Below are 20,868 nucleotides of genomic sequence, written 5' to 3'. Positions count from 1 at the left end.
GGAACTGGCTCATCAAATTACTTTCTGAACTTTCCAAAGGGAATAGATTACATCCATTAAAAGCTAGTGGCCTAATTTAAAAACTAATCTGGGTGTTCTGCTTAAGGAAGTATTTGCATTTAAGGGCTTCTATTTGTTACCTTACCTGGTATTCTTTTCATCACAGACTTTGGTCCTTAGTTTCTGTGCCATGTGTTCCACAAGGTCAGATTCTGGCACTCGTTTCTCTGTCTGCCTTTCCTTCTCAAAGGATTTGACCTTATAAAAAGAAAAGGAACAGCTAGATAAGTTGCAGATTTCTGAAGCCAAGAAGCAGAATCCATGAGTTGTAAATATGTGGTACTAAGCAATAGCCAACAAGAGAATGGTTTTATCTTATAGATGACAGAAAATTATATGCTTCATTCTGGGTCTCAATCAAGTTAAGGAACCAAATAATGGGGAATATTTGTACAACACTTGGCACGGTACCTGGCACATTGTAGATACTTAATAAGTGCTTACCCCATTTCTTTCCCTTCATATTCCACTAAACATTTGTGACATTCTGAAGAAACAAATGGTATTTTGCAAGAATCAGTCCCTGGCCCTGTATTAACATTTTCAATAATGATTATGATGACAGAACAGTATGATTATTATTTTTTTCCCGGGGGGGGGGGGGGGGGAGTAATGAGGACAGGAATTGAGCTTATAAGACAGGGTCATAACTGATTCTAAATGACCTTTTTATATCAGAGAAGTAGATGATATAAAAATTCAATAATGATAAGCAATGTGGCTCCTTTCAAATACAAAGATGATGTTCCACCATAGTACAGCAAATGGTTTAAGAGTGATGTTAAAGATGCCAGTGAATCAGATGATTTCTCTAGGTCATAGAAGATAACGTCCTTTTCACATAAGTTCTTAATAAATGTTAAGTGCGTATGCTATACAGAAGTAGCTAAATTGTAATTCTTTTTATTGTTATGCAAAACACACTTCCATATTGGTCACTGTTGTAAGAACAAACTCATACATAACCAACCCCCCCAAATAAAACCATAAATACACCGATGTGAAAGACGACTCCAACAGTTCTCTCTGGAGGTGGATAGCTTCCCCATCATATGTCTTTCAGGATTGTCCCAAATCACTGCACTGCTGAGAGTTAGACTAATTCTTTGTGGACATATTTATGCATCTGTAACAGGTGAGAACTCTAGTTTCTGTGAAATTATCCATATTATAGTCCCAGGATTTGCTTTTAAAAGCTTGTCTGTGCTTCCAGAAGACTCCAAAAGTTAGATTTGAGAAGGTAGTGGAAGTTATGTGTGTTAGCCTTTGCACTGGCTATTTCCCTTGCCTAGATTGTCCTATCTCCTCCCCTCTGCCTCTCAGCATCTTCTATTTCCTTCAAAACACTCTTCAAGCTTGGTTTTATATATGAAGCTTTTCCTCATCTCTCTCAGCTACAAATTCTTTTGCCCTCTCCCTGTAATGGCCTTATATATACGTATTTATGTACATGTCTCCCTGATAGAATTTAAGCTCCTTGTGAATAAGGACTGTTTAGTTTTTGTTTTTATATCCCCTTTGCCTAGCAGAGTGTTTGGCATATGGTAGGCACTTAAGAAATGGTTGTTAATTAATCAAAACCAATGTTGGGCGGTATTTTCTGAAGTCTTGTTATATCAGATTAAGATGCAAACTATTCCAAATAGATATTGATTTATTTTTTAATCCTTTAAAAATAGTTAGAAATAAAGCACTAGGCCATGAAGCAGAATAAGTATTAAGGCATTTTTAGTTAAATCTGATTTCCCCAAAGGGCAAAAAATAAAAAAATGCTGGAGTAGCTAACCAGGTCAGGAGCACTTACTAGATCTCTTCTTGGAAAAGAATGGGAAGACAAGAGGTAAAAGTCTAAAAAGGTGTTCAGATCTAGATCAGTTCTTTTTTGATGCACTTTCTCTGGCCAGCACACTTATTTCAAAGGGACAGGTAGAGCAATGGATTCCAACTTGTATCAAGCAAAGTCCTGTTCTGGCAGGAAGCTGTGTGTTCTCCAATCACATAAAGGTTAAGAATCTGATCATACACATAATTCCCTAGAATCTTTACCTTTACATGGTTGCCCTCCTTGTCGGAAACAAGAGCCACATAAGTGATTTCATGATGTTTACAATATTCCTGCAATTCCTCTTGAGACTGAAACGATAAATGGTAAGAAGGAGAATAAAACAAATGCCCAAACTCTTTGATCATTTATTCATAGGAAACATTGGAAATGATCATTTATTTTAAAATGAATGACTCCACTTCTTGTTCCTCAGAGTATAAAATATTCACCAAGAAAAGGTTTTTTGTTCAAGAGGACAATTCTTTGGCCTTCTTTACTTTCTTAAAAATTAAGAATCTATAACAATTACTAATAGCTTATTTTAAAAAGATTATATTGACTTTGACATGGTAATAGCAACACAACCTTGCTTGCTGGGAGCTTTCTGAAATTCTGATTTCCTCTTATTTTAAAAATATTTATTTTGATTTTGGCAATATTTTGCCTTACTATCACTAACCTTCACTTTCTTCGAACATCTCTTTCCCCAAATAAAAGCTCTGCTTTTAAACAAGGACTGTCGAGCAAATTCACACTTAGGTCATGTCTAAAAATCTATGCCTAATCTTGTACCTACAGTGGTCCACCTTTCTGCCAAGGGGTAGGATAAATGCTTCAGTATCACTCTTCTGGAGCCAAAACCAGTTGCCACAGAGTTATTAAGAATTCAAAAAGTTTTTCTTTACAGTAGTCATTTTATAAAAACAATTCTAACTTCACTCTGCATTAGTTAACTCAAGTCTTCCCAGGTTTCTCTAAATCTGTACTTTTCATTCTATTATATTTGTATAACATAATTTGTAGATTCATTATCCAGTTGATGAACAACCACATTGTTTCTAGTTCTTTGGTCTAATAAAAAGTGCAGCTATAAATATTTTTGTATATAAATTACACCCCCCCCCCCAGTGTGATTTATTTACATAAATATTCTGATACAAGATAGACTCTGCTCTTGGTAAAAGCTATTTTGCTTCTGGTTTCTTATCTCAAGTCTCAAGTCTGGGGCCCTCTGGAGGTTAGTAAGCAAGGAAAGCCTCCCAGGGGCATTTTAAGGTCAAACTTCAGGAACTCATGGGCCAGCTCCGCTGTCTTTGCCACAACCCACTTCATCTCATTATGACAGGAGACTTTTACATATTTTTATTATTCTCTTGGGGGCATATACCTTGTAACAGCTGGGTCTAAGAGTATTCCCTGTTTTTAGACACTGGGCAGCCTTTATTAAGAAAAAATTTTAATCCATACCTTCCATCTTAGAATCAATACTGTGTATTGATTCCAAGGTAGAAGAGTAGTAAGAAGTAGGCAACAGGACTTGTCCAGGATCACATAGCTAGGAAAAGTCTAAGGCCAAATTTGAACTCAGGACCTCCCATCTCTAAGCCTGGATCTCAATCCACTCAGCCACCAAGCTGCCCCCAGCCTTTATTTTCACGGATGCTTTAAGAAAGTATAAACAGGAAATCTTGCCAGGATTCATAGTGGGCTTTCCAAAAACTGCCAATAATAATAACATCACATTTTTTCCACAATAAGTAAAAAAGTACATGAGAAAAAGCAAAGTTATTGAGAAGTGACAAAAGTATAGTGACAAAAAGATAAAAACAGTATCAAAAGCTAAAGAAGAATTGGGGAAAAAGTGAAAAATATTTTGTCTTCCCACCCTTGATTTAGATTAGCACCTTAATCCACTTCACACAGTTCATTTAAAATGGATATTCAAGATAATATTTGAGAGGATACATAAAAAATCGAGGAAAATTGCTAGTGCTATCATTCACAATTATGGCTAGGGGGAAAATTATTTTTTCCTCCCTTCATCCTTCCAGGAGATAATTAGCAATCTGATCTGGGTTAGACATGTGTTAGTATACAAAACATATTTCTGAATTGTTCGTTTTTGTAAGAAAACAATCACATGACCCCTCCCCCCCCCAAAAAAAACCCCAAATAAACAAGTGAATAAATAGTATGCTTTGATCTGCATTCTTACTCCATAGTTCTCTCTCTGGAGGTGGATAGCATTCTTTGCCATAAATCCCTCAGAATTGTCCCGGATCATTGCATTGCTCAGAGTAGTTAAGTCTATCACAATTGATTATTCCACAATACTGTTTTTACTGTGTACAGTATTCTCCCTGTTCTGCTTATTTAACTCTGCATCAGTTCATGTAGGTCTTTTCAGCTCTTTTTGAAATCTTCCTGTTCATCAATTCTTATAGCACAATAGTATTCCATCACCAACATATACTACAATTTGTTCAGCTAATCCCCAACTGATGAACATCCTTTTAATTTCCAAATCTTTGCCACCACAAGAAGGGCTGCTATATTTTTGTACAAGTAGCTAGGTCCTTTATCAGGGGAAAAATTCTTAACCAAGCAAGAACAGAAGAGATTACAAAAGCTATAATATGATCCTTTCAATTATATGAAATTGAAAAGTACGAACAACTATTGGAAAAAAAAATCAAACCTTCACATTAAATCTCTTTCATAAGGGCTTGTTATCTAATACATACTGGGAATTCACACAAATATGTAAGATCAAAAACCATTCCTCAGTTCATAAAAGGTCAAAAGATAGACTTTGTAAACAATTCAAATTATTAACAATCATGTGAAGGATTACTCCAAGTTACTAATAAGAGAAGTGGCAAATCAAAACAGCTCTGAATTTTTACTCCTAGGAAATTTGCAAAGATGAAAAAAAGATGGAAGTAGAGTGGCTATAGGAAAACAATGCAATGACAGTGGAACTGTGAACTGGTCCGATGAATCTGAAGAGTAATTTGGAAGTATGTTTAAAAAGATACTAAATGGGGGCAGCTGGGGGACTCAGTGGATTGAAAGCCAGCCCTAAATATGGAAAGTCCTGTATTTAGATCTGGCCTCAGCCACTTCCTAGCTGTGTGACCCTGGGTAAGTCACTTCATCCTCATTCCCTAGCCCTGACTGCTCTTCTGCCTTGGAACCAATACACAGTATTAATTTTAAGATGGAGGGAGGTAAGGTTTAAAAAATGAAAAAGGCTAAATTTTTCATAGCCTTTGACCTAGATATACACTGTGAGTCATGGACCTCAAACGATCCATAGCACTTAGCAAAGAACTGGAGACAAGGTGGGGGGAAGGGGGAGAGAGAGACACCCTTGAGTGACAAAATGTTTTAAAAAAGTGATATGAATATTACCATCCCATAAGCTTTTCCTAAGTAACAAGAATCAGAAAAACAATACAGTAATTATAACAATGCAAATGGAAAGAACCATAAAACGAAACTAAGCACTGTGTAATTATGACAAAGGCGACTAACAGAGAGCGGAAAGAGAGCTGGGCATGGAGTCAGGAAAACGACTCTTCCTGAGTTCAGATATGGCCTAAGACACTAGTCGTGTGAACCTGGGCCAGTCATTTAATCCTGCCTCCGTTACTTCATCTATAAAATGAGTTGGAGAAGGAAATGGCAAACTACTCTAGTATCTTTGTCAAGAAAACCCGAATGAAAAGTCAGAATGACTGAAAATGACTGAACGACGACAAATGAAGAATGTGACCCCCTCCAAAGTGCTAGAAAACACGCCTCCCGCCTTTCGCTGCAGTCCAGGCGGTGGGGCTGCTGAACGGCACGTGGTATCAAACACAGCGGCTGAGCCTCCTGGTGTTGCGGAACTGGTCTTTTTTTTTTCCTCTTTTAAAAGCTTTATTATAAGGGAGGGAAGATATATCCAGAAGAGAATGTGATGTAAAGGACAAATGACATCCATAAAAACAAAAGTGAATTGGGATCAGTGGCTGCTTTAGCAATCTGCCAGTTGGTTATCTGAAGGTGTCCCTTTTAAAGGCAAAAGTAGAGCAGTTGTCAACATTTGTGTGAAAAGAGACTCAAGGCAAAAGCCTCAAGCCCTCCCACGACAGGGAGGAACCTGACATAACTACAGAAAAATGCCGCCTGACAGCTCTACCAGGGAGCAAGAGGGTTTATCCTTAAGCAAATTGCTTTTGTCATCCTCCTATGTGAGACGCCCTCTTCTGTTTTACCTGGGACCAGTCGTACATGATTTCTGCTGCGATTCCCGCCGTCCAGAGTTTCTGGGTGATATTGATGGCCCTCGACATGGACATCTGACCCACACTTACAACTAGTAAGTCACAAGAGCTTATTGTAACCTAGATCAGAAACAGAGATTTTACACTTTGAGGAATCAGATTTTAGGTTGTGCAAATGGGAGCTAAGCTGTAGGAAGGTAGCCACATTGCTATGAAGACTAATTCTTTAACTAGCGCCCCATATGGGGGACTACAAATGAAAGACAATTTGCACAATTCTTTCTTTCAAAATGACATTTAAATTTGAGTCTGCTGGGGCTGAACACTAAATGCCAGCCTAATATCAAAAGGGTTTTCTTTCCCTTTTGGAAAGCCATCTTTTCTCTTTTGTTTCAAGCAAAAGAACAAACTGAAGTTTATCTGCATTTGTGCACCAGGGCTACCAAGTGAGAAGAGGTTAAAGAAGTTAATAGCTATTCTGAGGTGTGGTTTAGATCCAGATCCTATGTCTTTACTGTTCCTTGTGAATTGCTACAAAACAGGAAAATAATGCTTTTTGAAATGAAGCGCCCAAACTTACTGGTTCTTCCATATTGAAAACAGCTGCGGATATCTTATCTATAGCTATGCTGACTCCAATAGCAGAAGGAACTGGTCCCAGTGCTTGAGGTCCTCTAAATTGGGGGATCTAAGAAAACAAACAGCACAGTACTGTCGATGAGGTGCAATCAACTGCTCACTGGCAGCCACTGCATATATGGAAATCTGAGAAAAAGTAATGTTTAAAGGGCGAATACTTACCAAATGGTCGTACCGGCCACCAGCTGCAAGGATTTCAGGCACAATCTTTTGCCTTCGTTTGATGAAGGCAACAAACTGGAAGATTACCCCATGGTGCTGCTGTACTTTGTAAAAGAGGCCCAAATTGACCGAGACCTGCAAAGCCCACATATCAAACATCACAGGTCGAAAGCCCCAATCATGTATATACAAACAATAGACAGCAAGTTTGGGCATTCATGCCTGGTGGCCCTACTATGCTAGACCCCCACAATGCTAAGTAAGAGCAATAATCCTGAAGTACCCTTGACTGGTCTTACATACAATGTTTAAATTAACAACTGCCACTGATATGGGGGGTTTAAAATTCCCATCGGAGTCTCACGGCAACTCTACGGGGCAACTGCTTCAGTTATTCTCTCCATTTTACAGATGAGGAAACGAAAGGTGAAAGAAAGTAAGGGGCTTGCCCAGGATGGCCTGGTTCTTAAGTGTCTGAGAAATAATTTGAACTTGGATTTTGAACTGATTTTTATTTTTCTGGTGCTTCATCTACAATGCCATCCTGCTACTTCATATAAAATCTTATTTTAAACCAGAGGCACTGCTGTACATCAGAAAACAAGATTTAGGTCAGAAGAATTCTAAGAGAAAATAACAACTAGCTAGAATTAAATAAAATTAAGACACCATTTCGAGGTGTTACTACTTTTACAAATCTGTTGAGACAGGCTAGATAGTCTACAAACCTTTATGCCAAGTTTCTTTAAAAGTCCAACAACTTCCTCCAGATCCTTCATGCCATGTTTTACCAGCTGGGCAACACCTGTTTTCTGTTTTATTATTGAGTTTGTTGTTGTAGCTAGGTCTTGTAAATCTCCCTTCTGTTCAATAAATCTGTAGAGTCGACACAGCTGAAAAGCAAAGAGCTTCAATTGAGCTCTCAATCAACAGTATTGGAAGAGCCATTAAGCACAGAATCTTGGGTGCACAATGAGACAGACACTTAGGTTCTATTTTTACACCATAGGTGGGAAGGAATTTTGTGAAAAGTCACAGACATAGTCTTAGACATAGTATCTATTCAGGATGCTCTTTTACTAAGAGTCACAACACAGGTGCCTTCCCTATCTGGTCTATATCCATAGTAAATTCAGACAAACGAGAGAGGATTAGAATTTCCATAGTGCATCTATGTCTCATCTGATCTTTTTTCCCATCTTCCTCCCATTTCTTTTCTTCAAACTGCATTGCTTCAGGACATTGGGTGAGGAAACATGTAATATCTTTTGCTTGAAACACAGAAAAAAAAAAGGTGGTCTTCCCAAAGAGAAAGAAAACTCTTTTGATATTATAGTGGCATTTAGTTTTCAAACCCAATAGACTCAAATTTGAGTATGTCATTTTGAAAGAAAAAATTCTGCAAATTGTCTTGCTTTTAAAAACAATATGGCAAGGCTGATCTAAAATGATCTAAGGACTCTTTATAAAAGAAACCTCATATGGGGTTGCAAAAAAATCACTTCTTTGCACTGGTTTTCCTTTTTTTTGGGAATTAAGCTCTTTGGCAAGAATGAAGAAGGGACTGACAAAAAAAAGTATCAAATACTTCACCTCCTTGTGAAGATTACTGAATTCTTCTGATCTGAATAAATGGCCATAATCTTATATGATGGGGAAATGGAATTATAATTAAGAGCAAGTCAATATTCTGCACAAATTTATCTGTGTAATTATTTTTACATTTTTATACAGAAATTGATTCATATTTAAACTGGAAAATGACACTTGCTAGAGTAGGGAATAAAGCTTGATTTAAAGTTTTAAAAAATACTATTAAACATTTATATTGAGAAAAGTTTTTAAAAGTCCAAATCCAGTTCCAATATTTATTCAGTTGATTGCATTAAAAATAATTGTAAATAGCAGAAAATCTTTTATTGAGAAACATATTTTTCAATTCAACACTTAAAAACAAACAAACCCCAAGACTCCATTCAATAGCCTAGACCCAACATTGGTGTAGGATTCAGAAGCATAATTGGTTCTAATCCCTAAAATTGCTTAGCTATATGGCTTTGGCTAAATGATTTTAGTTATTTTCTTTTGTGAGATGAGAGGTTGGATGAATCAATCTCTAAGTTCCCATCCAGCTCTAAAGTCCTATGAGAGGCTATGACTCCACATTTTAACCTTGCATTTGGATTCTACCATCGGTAAATAGACTGGTTTCTACATGTATATGAATGTACATCTACAATCCTTTGTATTTGGAAATGGTACCCTTAGTTACACTGTACAATGGTAACATCAGTTCCAAAACTGGAAGAGTTTTTATGCTGAACTCCTATTGCTAGACAGATGATTTAGTTTTTGTCTTTATAACTGGCTCGGAGAATTTCTTTTAAGCTCTAATTTGTGTGTTTAAACATTCTCTTTAAAATCTTGTGCCTTAAAAGCTAGGTAACAAAATGCTATAAACTAATTTTGGGGGAGATTAGCCAAAAGGCTTGACTGAATGTCAACAGGAGTTGAGAGGTTGAATGTGATATTCACACTGAATTTTTGCTCTGAGAAGTATCCAATAGGATTTTGAAGCATCCTATACTTGAACTTTTGAGGCTCACCACACAATCATCTAATTCTCAGGTCCAGGACAAGGGTTGGGAGGATGCTAAGGCTCAGAAAGAGTTCTTAAAATTTTTCTGAAGTCAGGATAATTTCAGCACTCCCTGCTTTGTCCTCTGCTGTTCAGTAAACTAAAGGAGAGTGTATCATGATGTCACTTCAACTTACTGAAGTGTTGGGACAGTTAGAGACAAAGCCCTATTCCGGCCCAAGAATTATTCCTAAATTTCTAAGACAGTCCAAAATTAAGATTTTAGGAGCAAACTATGTGCCAGAAAAACAAGAGGTTTCTTTCCATTCTGAAAAGGAATTGAAAAGAATCTGTAAAATCCAAGTGAATTTTCTTAGTTCTGCCCACTTCTAGTACCATACAGTTTATTTCAGGAGACTATGACTAGTACTCTAGCTTGGCATAGCCAGGGGGTTGTACCAAAGCATTGTCTAACAAAAGGAGGCTGTAAAAGAAAGTGACTAGTGACCAGGAAAGAACATGGTGATTACAGTACATTAAAAAGAACCATGGAGAGACATTCTTTGGGATCACAGTGTTAGTTCCACCCCCTCCCTTAATACAGTGAGTTGCCATGGTACCCATTAACATGCAAGGGAAAAAAACTGCTTGAAAGGTAGTATAAAGTGTTCTTACCTTGCTAGGAAAAGACTATGGTGACATTTTATGGCATGATAGATTATAGAGAAAACTATAATAATGTGCTATATACTGTTAGAAGGTACTTACGCTGTTAGAAGACAAAGAAAGATTGCAAAATTTAGCTTCTACTTCTCTCCTAGTCAGTTTTTCAGTCTATATAAAAGAAAACAATATTAAGCTGAGCAAATTTAAATTTTCTTGTAGATGATTCTCAATGAGATAGTTTTTAGGTTAATATTTATTTTTTATGGCAGCAAAATTGTTCCTGATGCTGAAAAGAGGGGTTTGACTCCATGATTAAAATATTGATTTGAGTACAATTTTTGTATACAAATATTCACTAGTTATTCACTAGTAAAACATGAAAATTCTGATGTAGACAAATCAAAGCAGATCAATATGCTTGTTAGAAAATGGCTGTTCAAATCTGACCATAGTTGAGTCTCCAAAAAAAGGGTTAGACATATTGCAAAAGAAGTATGTAATTTCTCAAATGAAGATTACTTTAATTTGTAATAAAAATGAAGCAGTAACAGGTGCTAATGACCTACTCACCACTTCAATTATACAGTAATTATAATGGCCAACATTTATGAATTGCTTTAAATATGATCTCATTTCATTCTCAAAAGCCCCATAGGGTGGTTAATGGGCATATTATTATCCTCATTTTAAAATGAGGAAGCTAGGGTTCAGACAGATTAGGTGTCTTGTCCGGAAGCATGAAATCAGAATCATTATAGCTGTCTGGAAAATAGATGTAATAGCAGGAATAGGAGGAAAGGCCTTAAGCTCAACATCAGGTCTCCTAGCCAGTGTTAGTTATACCAGATCATTCAATTTAGCCCATTCCTCTTCAGCTGTGGCAGGCTACTATTATCGACAAGTCATCTTTGCCCATTTCCCATGATCCATGAATTTCATGTTACCCTTATGCCCATGCAGCAAGCACCCTGAGGGGAATGAAGGAGCTAGGTCAGTGCACAGCTTGTTTTTAAGGCTCCTATACTTGTAGAGACCAAGGGAGGTTAACCTAGAGTAGAAGAAATCCCAATAAAGGCTTTCTCATTTAACACAATTAATTTTAAAAAGTGTAAAAGAAAGTTGGGGAAGATGATATTGACATTTCAAGTTCTTCCTAAATGCGGTTAGCTAAAAGTAGGTGTCACAAATCCAAAAATGATGTTTATTACTCACTCATAGAAAGGGGGAGGGAAAAAACCCCCAGAAATAGCTTGTAACATTTTCATTCTTTTCCCCATCAGTACTTCTATTTACTAACAAAAACATCACACCATTTAATGCTCTTTGCCTGCAGAACAAGATGGTTAAATTTCCTAATGGTATTTAAATAATGCTATTCCAGTCTTTAAAATTTAAAGGTTTCTTCACATACACTTCCATTTCCAAATTAATAATTTTTTGGGTATACTTTGTGACTTAACTACCTTGTTTTCCTTCTCCTTTTTGCTAAAATAGTGCTACCTGAGAGCCAGAGAGATAGGTATCCAAGAAATACGATCTATGAGCAGGAGTCTGTAAGGGAGATTTGATTCCAGGACATACATTTGTCCTGATCTAATATAAGGCATTTTTAGGCTGTTGCCCTACTGCAAAGAAGCTTCAACTAATCGATTTCATGTTTTTATTCAAACTGTTCCATCAACCACATGAATTCCTTGAACCAATAGGATATTTATGGACTCAAAGTAATTCTTAGAAGAATTTCTGATAACATTCTAGGTGAGAATACTACATGATTATGGTACTTTCTCTGTTATCTTTAGATTTGTAAATATCTACAAAAGCTATGGACTGGTATGTAATTCATAAAATCTATTAATTTTGGGATAATGTAGGTGGCATTTGGGATAATGTAGGTGGAGGATTTCCCTTATCAATTTGAATACTAGAGTTGGGTGAGTAATAGTTTTAAATTTGTAGCGGTAAAAAGGTAGTCATATCATACTTTTCTTCATGAATATTGACAGGAGGTACTTACATGTAAATAGAAATTCATCATTCACTTACCACAGCATCATACAGAATTATATAAACTTGATTGAGTTTATCTTCTGGAATCCCACAATATAAGAGTATTGCTTTCAATATGGCAGTGTGGTTCAAATAAATATTGTAATTTCTTTCCTAATATGAAGAAAAATATCTATTGACATTTAGGTATATAGGAAAAAGATTATTATATTTTCAAAACTGACTTTTTTTGATCCCCTCCCCTGGTCGCTTAGCTTTTTCATCCTAACACATAAACTTTCCAAAGCCTTCAAAGTGCTATAATTCTGGATTATTTGAGAAGCAAATTACTTAGAAATTAGAGGGTGAAAAAGGTGAAGAAGGTTGTCATCCGAGCCCTTAGCACTTTCTAGTTGGTCTGTCCAGTGGAGTACTTTAGGTATGATTGTTGGCAGGGCCAACAGGGCATTTGATGCATGATGAGCCTCCCACATTTTAAAGTATAATTTTAGTTCAATGGAATATCATGGGGTAAAAAGGAGAAATTGTTGGCTATATGCATACTTATACTTTTGCCTCAGGCACTTTCAGAGATCTGAATAGAAATTATTTTTAAAACTCGAGAGAACAGAGCTTTTCTTAAAGGTCTTTAGGATGTTACATATTATCTACCTGTAAGAGTTCATGCAATTTCATTCAATAGAAAGTATCCTTCAAATATGTCATTATGTAACCTAATAATCAATCAGTAAGTTGCATCTGTATTTGCATATCACTATGCTAGGTATTGTAGGAAGTAAAGGAAAAATTGAAGTGATGGTTCCTGCCTTGAAGGACTATACCAACAAAATTAACACACAAAGTGATTAAAAAAACTCAGGTGTTGACTCCCATTGCCCTTACCACTTATCTGCTTTGGAGCCAATACACAGTACTGATTCTAGGACAGAAGGTAAGGGTTAAAAAACAAAACAAAAAACCAAACCACACACAGGCAGTATATACTAGGTGTCTTGCATTAAATGCTTAAATATGAACTACATGTTGTAAGAGTTGGGGGGAGTTCAGAGGAAAAAATCAGTGAGACCTGAAATAACAGGTTTCAAAATAGGTATAAAACAAACAGGTTTGAAGGGAAAGGAAAGAGTGAGGGAACATTTTAGGCAGAACAATAAAATGAGGGAAGGTACAAAGATAGTGGAGGTTGTGGACTAGAAGGAGATTGGTCTAACTAGAGTGAAAGGCAAAAGTTAAGAGTGGTGGGAAATTACACTGGATAGAAAGGATGATGCCATGATATAAACAACTTGGGAAGCCAAGATGAGTTTAGATTTCATACAGTAAAAAATGAGGAACTATGAAACGTTTTTGAACAGCAATACAATAAAAGTAGCATTTATAAAAGAATTCATTCAATTCCACAAACTACTATCTAGAAAGTCATCTGCCTTCACTTGTCCCTACCTAAAACTGCTTTCTCAAAAGTAGCGAATGACCTCCTGATTGGCAAATCCTGAATCCTTTTTTCAGTTCTCGTTACTTCTTGACTTCTTTAAAGTAGTAGGCAAGGTCAACTATCCCTTTTTCGTTTTAATATTATCTTCTCCCTTAGCTCCCTTAACACTGAACATCCTCACATTCTGTTTTTAATCTGATAGCTCCCTCACTTCTTTTTCTGTTTTCTTATCCTCTTTAATCACGATGATCTTTTCAAGCTTCTATGCTTGACCCTGTCCCTGGACCTCTTTGCTTCTCACTCCATAGCCTTCCTTGGTAATTTAACAGGCCCCAATGATTTTATCACCTCTATGTAGATAACTCCCAAATTTAGATCTCTACCTTCCAATCTCTATAGATCCCCAGTCCTCCATTTCTAAATTGCCTCTGCAAATTGATGGCTCTTAATTCAACACATCTAAAACTCAATTCATTATTTTCTTCTCAGAAACGTGCACCATCCCCCAACTTTTGTTCTGTTGTTTGACATCGCCAGTCTCCCAGGATCAAAACCTCAAAGTGTCCCTTGACTCTTCTATCTCCCTCACCTCCCAATTCAAGTCCTATTCATTCTACATACAAAACAATCTTTGCATCTTTCCCTTAGCACCTTTCATCTAGACATAATTTCATAACTGATTTTCCTGTTTCTAATCTTTTTCCTTCCTAATCCGTCCTTCACATGGCTGCCCATATAATCTTCACTCTTCTTACTCTATTGTGTCTCTCCTGTCATTAACAGCTTCCCAATGTTTAACAAACAAACAGTAACTCCTGATCCAGACATTCAGAACCCTCCACAACATGTTGACCTCTACAACCTCATCTCACGCTTCTCCCCTTTACATACTCTACCTTCTAACCAAACTAGACTATTTACTGTTTCTTGTTCCAATTCTGCCCACTCCTTTTTTTCCGTGCCTCTTCTCATTCATTTCTCTCTACCTGAAATGAATTCCATATTGTAATCCCATCTCCTGTGGCTGAAGTTCTTCCCATCAAGGCCCAAATCAGATTCCAAATTCTCCATGAAGCTTTGCTTAGTTCGGCCTATTCATGTACCCCTCTCCAGCTGACCTCTCCTCTTCAAATTTCTCACCTTGCTGAGACCTCTCTTTTGTATCTAATGATAATGAGAATAGCTTGCGTTTATAGAACATAGCATTGGAAGGTTTGACTTGGGGTGAACCTGTGGTTTAATTTTCATAGAGAATCTCAGTGAGATTTGCCAAGGCAGGGCCGCACTTACTCTACAACTTCAGGGTTCAAAGAGTTGCCTGGACACCAGGAGGTTAAGTGATTCAACCAGGGTCACCCAGCCAGTATGGGCAATAGGTGGGCCTCAAAACCATGTCTTCCTGACTCTAAGGGCAGCATTTTATCCACTTCACCAGAGGTGTCAAACTCCCAGCTCAATCCAAGAACATTAAATATTTTAACAGAATAAAAATTCTCTACTATGTAGATAATGCTAACTGGTCACTTTCTAAGTCAATATGCTGCTCATTGGGTTTCTATTTGAATCTGACACCATGATACTATACTGTGACTGAGGTTTTGCAAAACATTCTCACAAGATCCCTGAAAGGTAGTTGCTACCGGTACTGTTATCCCCATTTTCCCGAGGGGAAAATTAAGGCTCTGATAGGTTGTGACTTATTCTATATCACAGAGCTAGGAAATGCTGAAGATGAGAGATTCAGATCTATGACACTCTGATATGAAGTTCAGCACTCTTTCTGCTATATATACACTCCATTGCCTCCACTTTCTCCGCCTCCCCTATTTAGCACATCTTTTGTTTTACATTACCCAATCTTCTAGCACTTTGCAGTCCTTGTATATTCATGATACTATGCCTTGTGACAAAGTTTTTAGTGTAAATCTTCAATCAACTTTCTAATGAAGTCAAGCTCCTTGAGGACAGGGATTATATATGACTTCATTTTTGTATTGATATCATTGTCTGTATATACAAGGCATAGTGCTGCTAGTCTATATTTTGCACTTTAGAAATACTACAGGCAAATCATTTTTGTCCCCCCCCCATCCTTCCTCCTCCTCTCAATAATACTTTTGATCAAGGTTAATAAAGTTTCAAGTTAAATTAAAAATCATATAATCAAATCACTTTCAATGGATAGTTGTTTACCAATTCTGTTGGCAACTTAAGGAACTGTAGGCTTGATTCAACTTCACTAGCCTGTTTACTGGAAAAAAAATAAGTATATTGGTTGGGAGATCAGAACATATTAAAATATGGAAAGGAACCTGAAGCACTGGAAACTCCTGGATGATCTCATGTATGGTGTAGATTATTTCAGCAACAGGCAGAAAGCTATTGCTAGTAGAAGTGACGATATCAAAAGCACATTCCAGAAGTTCTTTGGGATGACATCGATCTAACTTTCGTGGTCTGAATACACGTTCTATACAGTATCTAGAAGAAGAAACCCAGAGTTCTAAGATTACTTACTGTATCCTAAGGCTTATGAAAATAATGCAGATACTCACAGGAAATGAGTACGAAAACTCAACTGGTAGAATATTTATTAGGACACTAGGATTGTGTGGCCCCATAGCCAGTACAGTGGAGTCTCATCTTAATGAAGAGGTTAAGTTCTACAGTCAAAAAAATGAGTTTTAAGGTTTAAAAATGAAAATACTACGTAGACAAAATCACCTTTGAAAAATCCCTTGAATTTCTCAAAATCTGCAACTATCTTTATCTTTAAATGGTTTCAGCTTATGAGGGGCTCTTTAAGAAAGACTAGTTTGTGTTGGCGAGGAGATGAATCTGTAAAACAACTAAATGTAATTTTATTTTTGTTCAGTCATGTCTAACTTTTCATGACCCCATTTGGGGTTTTCTTGGCAGATACTGGAGTGGTTTGGTATTTCCTTTTCTAGCTCATTTTACAGATGGGGAAACTGAGACAAACAGGGATTAGTGACTTGCCCAGGGTCACAGAGAGAATTAAGTTATCTGAGGCCAGATTTGAACTCAGGAGGAAGTTTCTTCTTGACTCCAGACTCTAGCCACTGAACCAGTACTACCTAACAAACTTATTAGGAGAGAAGCCAGAAACAGAATTTCTACTCAACCAGAAGATAACTAAAATAAGTAAAGACTTAGCTGGTAGGAAAACTAATGAACAGGTTAAAATATTCTCAAAAGGGTTTCACACTCCTGTGTGATTATATTACAAAGGGATCACATACCACATAAGTTGTTTCTAATTTTCTGCTTTATTATGAAGTAAGAAAGGACATAAGAACATCAAAGTAAAGGGAGCAAGGGCCTTTCAGCTGACCAGGAATGCTAGGATGGCCAAAACGGCCGTCCTCGATCACTCTACCACCAAAAGCTCCTGAACTAGATTGTCGATGGGTATGATGTGAAGAAGACATTCGAGGGTCATATTCCATAACACTGAAGAGAGACATTCACCAAGAACAGCGTAGGGAAAGAAGACTCATGTCTATTCCATGCTCAAGCTGAGGCATACACTCATTGAACTGAATGGCACTTACCATATTTAAAGTGTTTCTTTTCTTTTCTTTTCTTTTTTTTTGCCTAGTGTGTATACCTAAAATCAAATTAAATGCATATGTAGACTTCACTGTAGGCAAAACTGAGGTATGATCTATGCTCCAATTTAGTCCTGCTTTTGAAAAGCCTGGTGTGCTTTAGTTCCTCTACTATGTAGATATTATCACAGCAAAAATTTGTCTCTCAGTGCTTATACCCCAGATAGAATACCATACCATAAATGCCATTCTGATTTACCATTCTCTTGTAGCTGACAACATCTCTGGAGTAATGAATAAAAAACCACATAAAACCACATTAGCTGCAATACCACAGGGTCTTATAAGGAGACACTGGGGTTTGGCTCCTTTGTTACTTAAATGTGCTTGACAAATATGGATCTCTACTATGCAAATGTCATGCCCATTTCTGCCAGGCGTCCCTTTAAGTGCCTCTCAGGTCAAAGTTAACTGAAATAGAAAGTTTTAAACATTATATTAATATTCTTCAAATTAAACATATAAGGAATCATCTGTGACTAATAATGGCCAGATATGTTTACCAACAGTCATCAGTGAAAATAATTAATGATGAGATTCAGAGATATTTCGAAGGCCCAGAGAACAGTGGTTAACTCTAGTTAACTCAGTTCAATGACCACATTCTTTCTTATGTGGAAGGGCAGTCCTGTCAACCTTTAAAGAACTGATATAGGTGCTTTGGGAAGAGTATTCCAAACCCAACAGTTGAATGCTGAGCTCTTAATTAGCTGTAGGTCAGAGAAGGCACTACTCCCCCTGCCAGTTCCTTACCTTTTCAAATTTGAGATATTATTTCTAGCCACATATCTTGCAAAAGGAATCTGAAAATATAACAAAAAAAAAAGTTTTCAGATTAAAGTCTTGGAGTCCATGCTCTCCCACAAGCTGTCTATTGGTGGCATATCAGTAACCACCTGCTATATTATGTATGTATTTAAGATCTTTTCTTTTCTTTTTAAACTCTTAACTTCTGTCTTATTATCAATTCTCAGGCAGAAATGTGGCAAGAGCTAGGCAATCAGGATTAAGTGACTAGTCCAGGGTCATACAGCTAGGAAGTGTCTGAGGCCAAATTTGAACCCAGGTCCTCTCAACTCCAGGCCTAACTCTATCCACTGTTTCTGTTTGTTCTGAAACAAACTAATTTTGATTCTGTCAAATGAAAATTCAAATTTACTAAAAGTCAGTGTCACGGTTATTCTGATATCTGTGAAATTATTTCTCATGGATAATCCATGAGAGTATGGTAACACAACCATGATAGGCATCTAGCACCCTGTCTTTTCCTAAATATCTCTTAAGGGGAATCCTTAATAAATTCCCTCTAGAAAAATCCTTTACTATAAGCATCTAACCACAAATAAGTAACCAAAACCTGTTATCACACTGGAGATAAAGTAGCTATTTTCAGATTACCTCCCAGAAATTCATTTGTCCCAGTGGGATACTGGTGGTAGCATTAGTACAACATGAGTCAGATTCTACATGGGCAGCCATGCATTTTCTTTTCATATTTGAATAATTCAAAGAAAGTAAGTGCTGTTTGCAATTTTGAACTTTTCTCCTGCCAATACTTAGAAAACAAAAAGCCAATTTTAAACATAATTGAATAATAACTATAGCACTTATTTTCTCTTATATATTTCCTTATCAAAGCACACCACATTTCTTCACCACACCACTTGATTCAATGTTAGCATTAAAACAACAATAATACTCCCTTGCATTTATACTCTGCAGAAAGATAAACAGAAATAACATGAACAATTAGCAAAAGAACTAACAACAAAAAACCAGTGCTTTAACCCATTTCTGGACCTTGCCCAAGGCAGAACAACTTATTTATTTACCTCCTTGATTATTTATTTAATGTTTTATTGGTGACTTTTATTTATTTTTCTGATGCCACTATTACTTCCCAATCTCCACCTTTCATTCTCCCTACTAGAACCATCTCTCTCTCTCTCTCTCTTAAAATTAAAACTCTTACCTTCCGTCTTGGAATCAATACTGTGTATTGGCTCCAAGGCAGAAGAGTGGTAAGGGCTAGGCAATGGGGGTCAAGTGACTTGCCCAGGGTCACACAGCTGGGAAGTGTCTGAGGTCAGATTTGAACCTAGGACTTCCCATCTCTAGGCCTGGCTTTCAATCCACTGAGCCACCCAGCTGCCCCCTAGAACCATCTCTCTTAACAAAGAAACATTTAAGTAAAAGCAAGCTGGTAATGGGGAGCAATATATGGCACACATATTAGGTTATACATAACACATACAGAGCTGGATTCTTTTAAACTATGCCTCAAATGGAATTTGGGAAACACATTTTTATTGAACTATCAAAGTTCAATGGAATAATAGGAAATTGTCAGTACTGACTAGAAAAGGCCATGGTACAGATTTCTTTCTATGGAAAACATATAACATTATCAAGCACAACTACCTGCAAAAAAAAAATAAATTGGGTCCCTGTACTTGTAGGAGTTTAAAAAACCACCATTAACATATAAGCTATAATCTAACATCTATAATGCAGTAGACATATCACAGAGTGGGTCAATGCTGATTTAAGCTCCTTGGTGTTATTTTCAGCCATGTCTCTTTGTAATCCTATTTGTTTTTTGTTTGTTTGTTTGTTTGTTTTTTGGGGGGTGGGAAAGATACTGGAGTGGTTTGCCATTTACTTCTCCAGCTCATTTTATAGAGGAAGAAACTGAGGCAGAATGAAGTGACTTGCCCAGGATCACACAGCTAGCAAGTATCTGAGGTCAGATTTGAACTTAGGAAGATGTCTTCTTGAATCTAGGACTGTCACTCTGTCCACTGCACCACCTGGCCTCCCATAATTTAAGCTACGAGGGCTTAAAACTGTACTCATACTTTTGGGACATCCTGTATATAATTGCAAAACGATGAACAGCTCAGTGGATCTTAGTGGGTTAGCACAGGCAAGATATGTTTATCTCAGTTTCCTTTTGGGTTCTTATCCCAGCTTTGTCATTCATTCATTGTGGGAATTCACACAATTCAATAAATGTTTACTGAGAACCTAGCCTGTGTGAATCACTGTCTGTACAAAGACAGATATGTTCAAAAGAAGCTGATGACACAGCAGCAGGACATACTGACTTGGCCCCCTAATGATATATATATATATACATACATAGAGGGTGTTCCTAGAATGAATAATTAACGAATTATTTCATCTTTTCCATATGTAGAATTAGGTAACCTGAGGCATTAGGAAGATTAACAAATGACAACTAAAATTCAGGTTTTCTTGTAAAACAATTCTTCATGCCACGTCTCATCTGCAGCCTCAAATATCCAGCATGCTAAAGAATTGTTTGTCAGTAATGAGATCTTAGGAATCAGTTAAATAATTAGGAGTCATAATCCTATACAGCAAATATTTCCAAGAAAAAAACTAGAGGGCCAGGCTTAAGAAAGAACACCCATTTAGGATAGTCATTGGCATAGCTGAGTAAAAATGTTATCAATTTAGAAGAAAGAAAATTTTGCTAAGAAATAAAACGTACACTTCTTTATTTGGTGTCGCCACCAAATAGCCAGTGTAGCCAGTGTCCCGGTCAGTGTTATATGCTAAAGTTC

The 20,868-nt window shown here is 36.9% G+C and overlaps 1 protein-coding gene across 3 annotated transcripts in view; it reads right to left on the bottom strand.

Moving 5' to 3' along the window:
• Nucleotides 1–20,868, bottom strand: part of EIF2AK4 (eukaryotic translation initiation factor 2 alpha kinase 4) — a 130,968-nt gene that overhangs the window by 11,011 nt on the left and 99,089 nt on the right. For all 3 annotated transcript variants that reach the window (XM_007480028.3, XM_007480029.3, XM_056810255.1), the window contains 10 exons: nucleotides 18,032–18,081; nucleotides 15,959–16,127; nucleotides 12,248–12,364; nucleotides 10,304–10,369; nucleotides 7,686–7,850; nucleotides 6,958–7,092; nucleotides 6,737–6,844; nucleotides 6,148–6,276; nucleotides 2,107–2,193; nucleotides 146–258 (listed from right to left, as the gene is read on the bottom strand). In XM_007480028.3, coding sequence (XP_007480090.2) covers nucleotides 146–258; nucleotides 2,107–2,193; nucleotides 6,148–6,276; nucleotides 6,737–6,844; nucleotides 6,958–7,092; nucleotides 7,686–7,850; nucleotides 10,304–10,369; nucleotides 12,248–12,364; nucleotides 15,959–16,127; nucleotides 18,032–18,081 — 1,139 coding nt within the window. The remainder of the gene's footprint in view (nucleotides 1–145; nucleotides 259–2,106; nucleotides 2,194–6,147; nucleotides 6,277–6,736; nucleotides 6,845–6,957; nucleotides 7,093–7,685; nucleotides 7,851–10,303; nucleotides 10,370–12,247; nucleotides 12,365–15,958; nucleotides 16,128–18,031; nucleotides 18,082–20,868) is intronic.

This window comes from Monodelphis domestica, chromosome 1, assembly GCF_027887165.1.
Source record: "Monodelphis domestica isolate mMonDom1 chromosome 1, mMonDom1.pri, whole genome shotgun sequence".
NCBI lineage: Eukaryota > Metazoa > Chordata > Mammalia > Didelphimorphia > Didelphidae > Monodelphis > Monodelphis domestica.
Note: the sequence above shows the minus strand (reverse complement) of the source record. Positions and strands in the feature narration are given on the sequence as shown.